The 11,737-nt window shown below is 52.4% G+C and overlaps 1 protein-coding gene across 1 annotated transcript; it reads right to left on the reverse strand.

Annotated features, from left to right (window-relative positions):
* Window positions 1-340: 340 nt before the first annotated feature.
* SLC22A13 (solute carrier family 22 member 13) lies at window positions 341-9,348 on the reverse strand. Its single transcript, XM_032409181.1, has 10 exons — window positions 8,272-9,348; window positions 3,365-3,468; window positions 3,011-3,165; window positions 2,626-2,794; window positions 2,323-2,443; window positions 2,137-2,231; window positions 1,673-1,887; window positions 1,364-1,472; window positions 623-838; window positions 341-434 (listed from the first exon to the last, which is right to left on the reverse strand). The coding sequence occupies exons 1-10, from the start codon at window positions 8,647-8,649 to the stop codon at window positions 341-343; spliced, it is 1,656 nt and encodes a 551-aa protein (XP_032265072.1). The 5' UTR covers window positions 8,650-9,348.
* Window positions 9,349-11,737: the final 2,389 nt, after the last annotated feature.

Genomic DNA, 11,737 nt, shown 5'->3' on the forward strand with positions numbered 1-11,737 from the left:
TGAGCTTAACTGTTTCGAGGGCTGGGGGATCCCAGATTGAGGGGACCAGAGGAGCCATACTCCCACAAGACTGACAGAGAACAAGTGAAGCCCAAGATACACCTAAGAACCTACCCCAGCTCGGGGTCTGGGAGGGCGCTGGGGTCAGAAAGCTGATGAGAAGCAACGAGAAGAGGGAGGCCCACCCGGGTGCTTCAGGACGAGGCAGCCAGCGGCCGGCATGGGGGCCAGGCCAGGGTGTGCTGCCCCCATCTGCAAGGCGGGGCTCGCGGGCTGGCCCAGCCTTTTCCAGGGGGTGTTCAGGCAGCTCCCTGCTGCCGCTCGGGCTCCAGAGACACAATCAGAGGTACGTACTGCTCACAAAAGTCACCCCTGGGCTGGAAGTTCTTCCTGAGGCTTCTGTCTCCTTTCCTGAAGGTGCTGACTCTGGAGGCCTGGAGGGAACAGGAAGCCATCACTGACTGGCCAAGAATTAGTCCCACCACCAAGTCCCTCACCACCCCTCCCCTGGCCCAAAGTCAGTCAGATGTCTGTGGCTCCTGAGGGCCCCCTCTGGGCTCTACGCAACAGTGCACACATGGTGAGGTAGCGGTCTGGGCTTCAGAGAAAGCAAGCAGCTCACCGAGGGTGGAGCCCCTGCTCCAGGTCCTTGATGGTGTCCTTCAGGGGCTGGCCACGCGTCTCCGGCAGCAGGGCACAGAGTAAGCCTGCCCCAATGGGGAGGCTGCCATAGACGATCATGGGGAGGGCCGCCTGGTACTCGCCCAGTAGGATCACAAGAGGGGTGAGGATACCCCCAGTCCTTGAGAAGATGCCCATCAGCCCCATGCCCGTCTGCCTGGGGGAAGGCCAGTACAAGCTGAGCGGACCCAGCCTCAACTCCAGGCCACAGCTCCACCCCAGCTCTACCTTGGGCGAGCCCAGGCCCTCATTATGGCCCCACCAGCTCCCTCGGCTCGCCCGGCCCTGCCAGCCTTTTTTCTCCGCTTCCCCGCACTAACTGCTTGTTGTCCAGCCGGGTGCCATGCTTCTCCCACCTCTAGGCCTGACTATTTGCTGCCCTCCTGCTCACCCACCAAATCTCAGATCAAAGACTATACCTCCTGCCTAACCCCCCAACCGCCACGGTGAGTCCTCCTTCTCAGCCATTCATTCTTAGACTTCCTCCATCCCGGTCTTGACAAGGCCAGGGCATGGCCTACTTCTGTATCTGCCCTCCACTGCCTAGGATAACATGGGGACTAGACTGTAGCGGCCCCAGCACTGCTGCCCGAGCCAGCCTCATAAGCGGTCTGTGGAACAGTGGTGAGGGCAGAGAGGCATGGCCAAGGTCAGGGTGTCGGGGCAGAGGAGCAGCCCTTACCGGATGACGGTGGGGAAGAGCTCGGCAGTGTACACGTACGAGATGGTGAAGCTGGCGGCCGTGGCAAACTTGCCCACCACAGCCAGCACAGTGACCACCACTGGCAGATCTAGTGGAGGATGCTGGTCAGCCACTCCCAGCTGTGCCGGGAGACAGCCCCACACCCTGGGCCCTCCCCCTGCCCTGCCCTCCCAGACGCCCATCTGCACCTGGACCCCAGGGGAGCCCTCGCTCCTGGAAGGGAGGCGATGGGCTTCTGGTAGCTGGGATAGGGGGGAGACACGGGTGTGGGAGAGCCAGCCCTGGTACCTGCTGGGACAAAGATGATGGCAATACACATGAGGCCACCCAGAACCAGAGTCAACATCTGGCTCCACTTGCGGCCCAACCACTGCATCATGAAGATGCTGGAGTAGCGGGCAGGCACCTCAACTGCTCCGAAGACTAGCTGTGTCAGGTAGATGTCCAGGCCAAAGTCACCGACTTGGAGGCTCAGGCCAAAGTAGCCCAGGCTGTCCACAAACCTACAAAATGTCCAGGAATCCCTGTGACTGCTGGGTGATGAGAAACCATCACTCTCAGGGGGAGCCTGCCGGAGAGGGAGTCCCGGCAGGAGACAGGAGCACAGCCAAGGAGAAACCAGTAATGCCACACAGCCATCCCTGACAGACAGTCAGTCACCATCCCCCAGCTGCCTCAGGGCCTTGGGCGTGAGCCTGTGGGGGGGTGGGGGGGTTCGTGGGGGGGATTGGCCTGGGCCCTGGTGTACTCACCAGACACAGAAGAGGATCAGGGTCATCTTCTGGAGCTGGGGGTGCCTGAACAGATCCAGGGCATTCCCTGAGGGGCCTGTCTTCTCTGGGACGAGCTGGTAGGGAGATGCACAGTGAGGGGCCAGGCAGAAAGGCCTGTGCAGGCCAGGGGCAGGGTCAGGGCTGAGCTCAGCCTGTAAGAAGTACCTGGCTCAGGAGCTCCGGGGAGACTCTCCCCTTGTTGACCGAGGCTGCCTTCTGGATCACTTGTTTAGCCTCCTCTACCCTCCCCCGGGTCAGAAGCCACCGAGCTGACTCTGGCAGAGCCCTGCAAGTCCAGAATGGCTGTGACCGCGGAGCCCCCCGCTCCCCCAAGGGCTCCAGTGCATACGGAACCCCACACCCCTTGCACTTTGGAGTGTCCTGTGAGGTGAGTTTGAGTATTACGCTCCAACCACACCTCGCACAACTAGCCTGGGGGTGGCTTGCTCCTGGGAAGTACCTCCTCACCAGAAGTAGAAGAAGAGCAGCAAGACCGGTGCCGTGCCAGCTATTTGGAAAAGCCTCCAGTTCCGGATGCCATAGGCGAGTCCTGCTAGCGCCATTTGCCCCGTGGAGAAGGCGCACTGGGCCAGGACCACGGCCTGAGTCCGCCTCGAGGGCCCCACCCACTCTGTAACTGTGCAGAGAGGTTGAGAGCGGGCCAGCCCCTGCCCTCTCCCTCCCTGGCACTCCCTGGATGCCCCTCTGTCCACGTGGGCCTCAGTCCCCCTTGTGTGTGACCACTTGTGGTATGGGTGCCTGACAAGGCTCCCACAGGCAGTCTGGGCGCGTGGCCCGCTCAGACCCCAAGGCCTCACGTCATGGCTCAAGGCTTCAGGACCCAGATACTCACGCAGGGTCACATTACTGAAGGCATACCCAGCGACAGCAGTAGCCACGGCAAAACGCAGGACCATGTAGAACGCGAAGCTGGGCACAAAGGCCGTGGCCAGGCCGATGAGGGCGAGGAGGAGTAGCTGCACCAGGATAGTGGCCTTGCGGCCGATCCTGGGGTAACAAAGGGGCAGGGCCGTGAGGGCCCGTCTCTGAGGGGAAGGAAGGCAGGGAGACCCAGGCCTGCCCTGGGTGCTCTAGCTGACAGAGGACGCATTGCCCTATCCTGGGCACCAGTGAAGGGCATGGAGGGAAACCGTGCCAGGAGCACAGGAGCGTGCTAGGGCAGGGGTGAGCTGGTCAAGGTTCTTACCAGTCACAGAGAGGCCCAAAGATGAGAGACCCAGCGAGGAGCCCGGCCATGTACACCGACTGTGAGGTCTCCTTCAGGTGCCTCTGATCACACACTAGGTTGAACTGAGGCAGACACAGGCAGATGTGAACTTGGGGCAGCTGACAGCAAGTCCTTTGTCATCTAGCCCACCCACTTACAAAACTCTTGGGACAGACGCCCATGGTTCCCAAACTGTGCGCAAAGGCACCCCAGGACACCAGTCTGTGTGTGTCAATGAACAATATCTGACATTTTAAAGGGAAATATAGCAATCAATACTTAACATCCGTCTGATATTACAAGAACTGCCAAGTAAGGACAGTTCTGTTTCAACATGAGATCATGCCACATTCCTTTCAGTGACATCATATCTATGTGAAGCTGTATTTCTGGCAGTTGTTTTGAAAAAAGCAAGCACCATGTGGAGCGGAAAATGTTCAAGGATGGAGACGTCGTGCGGCTCTCAATAGGTACATACATCCCATGAGTAGTTGATTGTATTTATTTAAAAATGAAAAAAATATTTTCTCTCAGTTTACATGTGTTATTTTTTTTTTTTTAAGATTTTATTTATTTGTGAGAGCAAGAGAGCACAAGCAGGGAGGAGGGGCAGAGGGAGAGGGACAAGCAGACTCCCTGCCTAGCGAGGAGCCTGAGGACACGGGGCTCGATCCCAGGACCCTGAGATCATGACCTGAGCCGAAGTCAGACGCTTAACTGACTGAGCCACTCGGGCGCCCTGCGTGCATATTATTTCTTTAAACAGCTACTAAGTTGTTGGAACATAATTACTTATTAAATTGTTTGGACCTAATTAGTTAATACATAAAACTGTTAGGTTTTTCTTTTGGCCTGGAGATGCTATAGAGAATTACTGACACATTAAGAATCCAAAGTTTGGAACCTCTGACACGGGACTCATTGCTGCTTCCTGACAAATGGGGCCTCTTCCCCACAGCCAGAGCACCCCTGTGACCTACTTGGGCCTCTTCAAATTTTCTCATCTGGCTGCAAAATCTCTCTGAAACTCTAATCATTCACAGGTGGTGAGAATCCCAAGGAGCCCTCACACGCCACTTGCAGAAGATTAGGATGGAGGAACATGCACGTGTGTGTAGGCATTCACTCGCGTGCACACACGGAGATGGGGCAACCCACCTGGAGACTCACAGGGAGAACCTAATAGATGGACTGAGAAACTGAGTGGAGAAAATATGCATGTCCGGATAACTCCGCACACGTCTACTGCAGGTGTGCATACAGGAAGCCTGTGTGACTGGCCCCCACCCCCACTGGTCTGTGGGACCCTCAGGGACTTCTGTGCCCCTGCTCACAGCTCAGCTCCATTCGTGAATGTTTGCAGGGGGAACAGACTCATGAGCTCTCCTCCGCAGCTCATGGAGATAGCTTCACAATGACTAATGCCTTTGGAGGGCTCACTCTATGTTGGGTAGTCTGCTAAATGCTTCACATGTGTTATCTAATTCTGACAACAATCCTTGATTTACTAGTACACTCCCCTGGGCGAGGAGGGGTTACACACATTATCCTAGGTCCCACTGCTGGATGGCAATGGAGTTCAGACATCCCCTTTTGCCCCAGACAAGGACTGAAACGGAGTGAAAGCGAAGAGAATTTTTACTGAATGAATCAATAAATGAACTAATACCTACAGCTAGACAACTAGCCAATCATCATCAGTCAAAATAACTTTTAGCAAGAAATTAATCAGGAGATACCATTGTGCTCATACTTCTGTTCTCAACAACTGTTAATTTTCAATATTATGTCAAATGATTAACTGCTTGCCCCTGGGAATGAAGTGAGGCAGGACAGGGGATTTGAACTTGTTCCACCTAGTTCTCGTTTGTTTGGTTTTATTTAGCAACCACAGATTGCCTTTGTAGTTAGACACTCTTTAAAATAAATAATAAATAAAGGCCTGCTGCTGTCAGCCTCTGGAGTCTGAACTGAGCAACTTTGTGTGACTTTGAGGCTGTTAGGCCATCTGTTGGTGCCTTGGTTTCCCATGTGCAAAATGGGGATAAAATATACTATGTAGTGTCCCCCAATAGGAATAAAGGCATTGACACGTGTAACATGCTTATCAGCACAGTGGCTGTCACCCAGGAAGCCCTCAGTAAATGTTAGCTCAGCAGAGGGTGCATTGGCCACCATGCTCATGAAAGTCACAGCTGGTGACAGACATCTCAGACTGAAGGCATGGGTGCCAATCCAAGGCTGGTGCCCCTATGCAGTGGTGACCATGCACCACCTCCTTATAGTTTATATACCCCTTATTTCATTAAATCCTCATTTTAACCACATAAAGGCTTATCATTCGCACTGTGCAGCCACAGAGACCAAGGCTTGGAGAGGTGCCAAGAAGTGGTGAATCATGTTGCAGAGGGAATGGAGACAAGAGGGCTCCCCCTTGGAACGCCAGCCATGAACCTCCCCAGCCCTAACACCCACAGTGGATGGTTCTGTCTGGGGCCTGCCACAGAGGCACACAGACACCCTCCCCCATTCTTGGTACACACCTGTCACATCTCCCTCCCCTGTTCCAAAAGCTTTGGTGGTTCCCCTTGGCCTCTGGGAGAGGGCCCAAATTCCTCAGCTCTGTGTCTAAGATGGTTTAAGAGTCGGCTCTTGCCCATTTCCCAACCTCTTTGTATGTCAGCATTCCTCACACTTGCCAAGCATTTTCATGCCTCCAGTCCTAGAAATGGCTATTCTCTCTGACACCCCTTCCGTCCCATTCCTGCCCCTTCTCTGGTCCCAGAATGGATCATACTGTTGTTATTCACTCCAAGTCTATTTTCCTCCCTATTCAGAAGTTCATGTGGACAAGGCTGGGAGTCATATTTTCTTTTACCATGGATGGACCCCCAGGAAATGTTGGGAGGTAGACTGAGAAGGAGAAACATACTCTCTTCTTTAAGAACACATAGCCTATAAGGCAGCATGCTCTTGTCTTCTCAAATTAGGCCTGTTTGAATTTCAATTTGATTGTGAAGCTGCTGGTTATAATAAGGGAAGTTGGGATGTCAGCTCAGAGAGAGTCCCCTGAGTTGGTGTGGCAGAGCCCCTCCTCGTAGATGGGAAACAGAGGTAGAAGATCTCACACCAATGTAGCTCTTGAAGCAAAGTTGGAGTTATCATTTGGTGCAGGGCACAAAGTACCAAAGATGTACATTCTCTTGAGAATCAAAGTCCTCAGGAGGGTTGGAGCAGGAGAAACATGATAGGGAAGGACAAGAGGTCCAAGGCCCAACCCCAGTGCTAGCCAGGTTGATGATTAAAGACAGAGGGGAATCCCAAACCCTCAGTTAAGGAGAATAAGGTACCTCCCTCCTCGGGCTGTTCCCTGTACAGTAAACACTCAGGGAGCTCTGGCTGAATAAAAGTACACAAACAGTCTGGCACAGGGTATGAACAGGACTAGAGTTGGCTCCGAGCAGTCTGGTTGTTTGCCTGGCTTTAAGGATGGTTTTTGGCCAGGTGGCAGAGTTTGAGCATGTGTGGAGGTAGGCACCCATAGCATCTGAGGACCAGTGGAGGCTGGCCCTACCATGAGGGTGATGCCGGGGACATGGAGAGGCCAGTGAGGACTGGCCTGGGCTCTGCTGGGAGAGCTCCTAGGCTGCCTACACCCCTGTGGGGCAGAATGAGGTGGAGGGTCAGGAAGAAGACGAGCAGGACATATTCTCAGGCTGCAAGGGTTCTGGGGGCAAGTTCCTGGTCACATTTAAAAAAGTGAATGACTGGGGCACCTGTCTGGCTCAGTTGGTAGAGCACGCAACTCTTGATCCCAGGGTTGTGAATTTGAGGCCCAAAATGGGTGCAGAGATAACTTAAAAATAAAAAAAAATCTTTAAAAAAATGTGAATGCCTTTGGTTAAAGCATCATCCTCTGAAAGCTTCTAAAAAGTAAATACTTTTTTACTCATGGGGGGAAAAAATGAATGTTTAACCTCTGGACTCTGATTCCCCTCTCCACAAAGGCTCAGTATTCGCCCCCATCAAGGTGAGTTGTCCAGACCCCGCCCCCCCCCCCCCGCCCCAAGGATGCCCATGCCTCAGGATTCTGGACCATCTGTGCTCTTTCCTGCTCCTGCAGGGAGCTGAGTGGGAGCCCCACCTCCATGATCAGCTCATTGGGTTGGCCTGACCAAATCATCTCTCTCCTCTGCGCCTCAGTCCCAGCTTCTGGGAAGCAGCAGAGTGGGCACGGATGCTTCCAGGGAGCCGTTCTTGCTCAGGTGGCTGGAATGGGAATCTGTTTATCTGCCTGGATCCTTCCCAAGAAAACGAGTTTAGCAGAGCAGGTACTGTCATCTGCGCCCTCCGGTGCCCCAGAGGGCGGGTGGGCATAGCTCCAGAGAGAGCAGCTAGAAGGCAGGAGGCCCACGGCAGGCAGGTAAGCAGGAGGGCAGGCAAGTGGACAGGGATACCAGAAGCCAGGTAAGCAGGCAGAGCGCAGGGGCTGATGGAACGACAAAGGCCAAGGGACCGATAGATGGGAATGCTGCAGGGAGAGAAAGATACAAAGACAGGAAAGCAGGAGGGGACAGACAGAAAGGCAGACAACTGGGCAGACAGGCAGAGGGACAAACAAAATGATAGGGAAAGATGCATGGACAGATGGGCAGACAAACCAGACAGAGAAAATGGAGAGAGAGGGAGAGGGGCCAATAGTTGGAGGACAAAGAGAAAAGCAGGATGAGTGGCAAAAAGGAAAAAAAAAAAGTCACCCCAATGGTCCATCATTTGGGCATGGGTGCTTAAGGGCAGAAGCGGCAAGACCAGTCGCTGAGGGCAGAAGACCAGACAGAGTTGCTGACCAACCCCAAAGAGGCAGACAGGCAGAAGGGCAGTCCTACCTCGTTCTTTAGGGACAGGGGCCTGTCCTCAGGATACTCCCAGCCTGCCTCGCAAGGCTGCGTCCCATTGAAGCGGTGGCTGAGGATGTCCTCCAGGCTGGCACCGTCCGGGGGCGGCCGGAACATGAGGCAGGACTCAGGCTTGCCTGCAGCATCCAGAGGCACGCTCAGTGTCAGCTGCTCGGCAGCACTCAGGTTCAAAGTGTGGTTCTTGACCCAGGCCACTGAGCAGTGGTGGGCCTCATCCTGGATCATGAAGACCTGGGCAAACATGTAGTAAGCACACAGGAAGTTGGGGATACTCAGCAGTATCAGCAGTTGTACCTGGAAGCGTCCAAAGTCACCTATTTCAGCCAGAACCTGGGCAAACTGAGCCATGTCTACCGGTCAGCCTGGGGCCACCAAACAGCTCTGCAGCTTGGCTTGGGGGCACTGGCTCCTCTGAGCAGCAATGACAGCTGTGTTAATATTTAATCCAGCCTTGCCTGGCCTGACCTGTCACACTTCAACTCCCTGACTGTAGCCTGGGAAGGACAGAATATGATGAAAAACTAGTCCACACTGGCTTGCAGAATCCCAGGATGCCTTATTGACAGTGCGATGGACACAAGCCTCACAAGAGGACCTTCTCAGGCCCAGCACAGGAATGAGCTTTAGCCAGATGTTAGTGCACAAGCAGCACCCTCCAACTGCAACATCCTAAACAAGTCACCCCCAGCTCCAACCCCTCCCATTACGACAGACCCCAAATTCTGAGAGTAGTTCCAACACTCAGAGGGATACAGAATTCCTTTCTAGGGACCAGCCCACAACAGACAATGGGGTAAGTCAGGAGAGTAGCAAGGACCCAGCTTGCATACTAACTCAGTCAGCAGCCCAATCTGGCCTCTTGATGCTACTGATCTAATCTTTCTCCTAGGGGTCTCTGGCACGTGGTAGGGTAGCAAGAAGGCCAAAAGACCCACCAAGGGCATAAATGCCTTTCCTCCTCAGTACCGAAGACAATCCAAGAGCACACAGCAATTACAGAAGAGCCAAGAGTGCCTTTTGAGCTCTACTCTAATTGAGGAAGAAACCATTAACACATGACCAAGAGAAGGCACAAGCAAGCTGCTGCAGGGAACTTCATTTATAATAGGTAATCTCAGTGATAACAGGGGAACACAGGACAAAGTCTCCCTCGATCATAACCTCAGCTGTGGAAGTCTCTGCTGGAGTCAAGGTTGGGATGGGGCACATGGTGGCTGGTAGGTCAGGATTCTTACAGGACTGGAGAATAACAGGACCTCCGAGAGGAGGAATCTCCCAAAGATTAAAAAGCCCCCATCCTTTTTACCCTGGAAGAGGTCTACTGGAGGTAGACCCAGGACTTGGAAAGCATCTAGTTCAGTCATGGGAGGTGGGGAATGATAGGACTGAAGATGGCATTAGGGAAAAATACACCTGTATGTGCAAGCATGCACATGTGCACACACACATTCACATATTTGCCTGTGTATACATGGGAAGCCTTCTCATGTTTGAATTCTGAACCATTTTAAGAGAGACTGAGGAGCATAGGTGAAAGGAATGCAAGGAAGCAAGCCTGTAGGGGCAGTTCTGGACACAGCATGCCTGTATCTGGTCCCCTGGCCAGCTCAGCTGCTGGCTTTTATTAGTCAGCCAGCATGCATAGCAGGTCAAGGCAGGGCAGAGGCAAGGGCCCATGACCCTACGTAAGGAGAGTACCTCCCTCTCTGCCCCATCCCGAATTCTCCACCAGTCTCACCACTGTCCCCAGCTCTATCTTTTCTTCCTTACCTAGCTTTCTTGCATGTGCTTTTCTCAGCATGACCTCAACTGAATTACCAAGAAAACAGATGCTGTCAGTTGCCACTGCCCAATAGGGTGCTCCCCCGATGGCAGAGAACTGAGATGGAGGAGCCTGTCCTCAGCCTGCATCATCTTCCTACTCCAGTCAGGGAGAGGATTTTTGCTTCTTTGGCTTCAAGTAGCCAAGGGAGCTGGAGCTAGGAGGCAGGAAACTTGGGCACTGCTACTGATTCACTATGATTCTGAGTCTGTCTCTTGTTAAAAAAACAAAATTCATCTGAGTAGATTGAAAGATCTAATTGGCTTTACTCCATGATTCATGAATTGGGCAGCATCCCATCTAGCAAGCAGAAAGGAGCTCCAAGGAGCTGTACAAAACAGAAGACTTTCATAGGCACAAAAGGGCAGAAAAAAAGAAAATTTCCTGCAAAGAGTGAATGTTTCCGGCAAAGCCACCTTCCTTTGGGGGAAGATTGGGGGTCTATCAAGTAGATTTACCTCACTAGTGCTGACCAGGTAATTCCAGATTGACTCGGTTAAAAGTCACATTCCTGGGAGAGACTGAAATTGCAATGAGGTCAGGTGTTAAATCTTGGTTTGCTGACATGGGGCTTAGCACAAGTGACTCTATTTTGAGTCTATTATGTCTTTTTTCACAATTTCTCCTTTTGATCAGACTCTAAGCTTAACTAACAGATGGGATCAAAATATAAGGCATTGTGCCACTCTCAGCTACCGTGCTGAAGTTCTCACAGCTTTAACTTATCTTCTTTGTGACAGTCACAGTTCATGATGTTTTTTGCTGAGTCTCTCTGGTGTTCACAGATCATGACTTCAGGTTCACAGTTTTTCAGTTGGTCATTCTCTTTGGTCCTTCTTTGACAGTCCAGTCTTAGGGAGATCATTTGCTTGGTGGTCAGTGGCTGCAAACATGCATTTAAAGCTTTGGAGAGAATACAGCATGCCAAGGAGACTACTATGATTCTTGTAAGCAGGGTAATTCCCAATGTCTGGAGTGCACTTCAGAGCCATGGTCCCCAAAACACAAACCAATCAAAATCAAATAAGTCAAAAAAAGATCCCATAGAAGGAGCCACCTTTTTAAGCCAAGTGGTTTGCTCAGTGATCTTACTTAGCTGAGTTTCAACTTCCCCAGAAGCGCTAATCTGGGTACAGCCTGTGGTGTTGACCACAGCACAGATACCTCACTGCTCAGCTAAAAGATAATTAAAGGCTATCCTATTAGCAAGAACAACTTTGGCCAGCGAGTCTAAGGATCTTTGTTGGCAGCTATTGCTATGGCACAGATTCTGCAATACTTTCCAGAGTTAAGGACAGTTTCCTGATCATAGCCTCACTCATGTTCGCTCCTAACTGGGGGAAACAGGGACCTCCAAAGGAAGCAAATCCTGAATGATGAAAGCCTCCAAGTAGGTCCTTTCTAACTTGACAATGTAAATTCAGGGGTGTCAACCAGTGAGGTGTCTGTTCATGAACAGCTAGGGGCACTGCCCAGCTATCTGCCAGCTATCTGGGCATCCATAGCCCCAAGGAGGATGATAACCACCCCAGACAAAGATTAGTCCTGTCGGGGCACAAACCACTCCTGCTAAGGTAGCACTCCTTCTAACATCATGGACAGGTCAGAGCTTTT

This window comes from Phoca vitulina, unplaced genomic scaffold (assembly GCF_004348235.1).
Source record: "Phoca vitulina isolate PV1807 unplaced genomic scaffold, GSC_HSeal_1.0 scaffold10, whole genome shotgun sequence".
NCBI lineage: Eukaryota > Metazoa > Chordata > Mammalia > Carnivora > Phocidae > Phoca > Phoca vitulina.

Excerpts from the sequence above, each read along its gene's own strand:
- SLC22A13 (XM_032409181.1), bottom strand. The coding sequence starts at position 8,649 with ATGGCTCAGTTTGCCCAGGTTCTGGCTGAAATAGGTGACTTTGGACGC. Across the intron at positions 3,166-3,364 it reads TTTGGGCCTCTCTGTGACTG|GATCGGCCGCAAGGCCACTA; the intron begins GTAAGAACCTTG and ends TTGTTACCCCAG. Across the intron at positions 2,795-3,010 it reads CTTCAGTAATGTGACCCTGC|TTACAGAGTGGGTGGGGCCC; the intron begins GTGAGTATCTGG and ends CTCTCTGCACAG.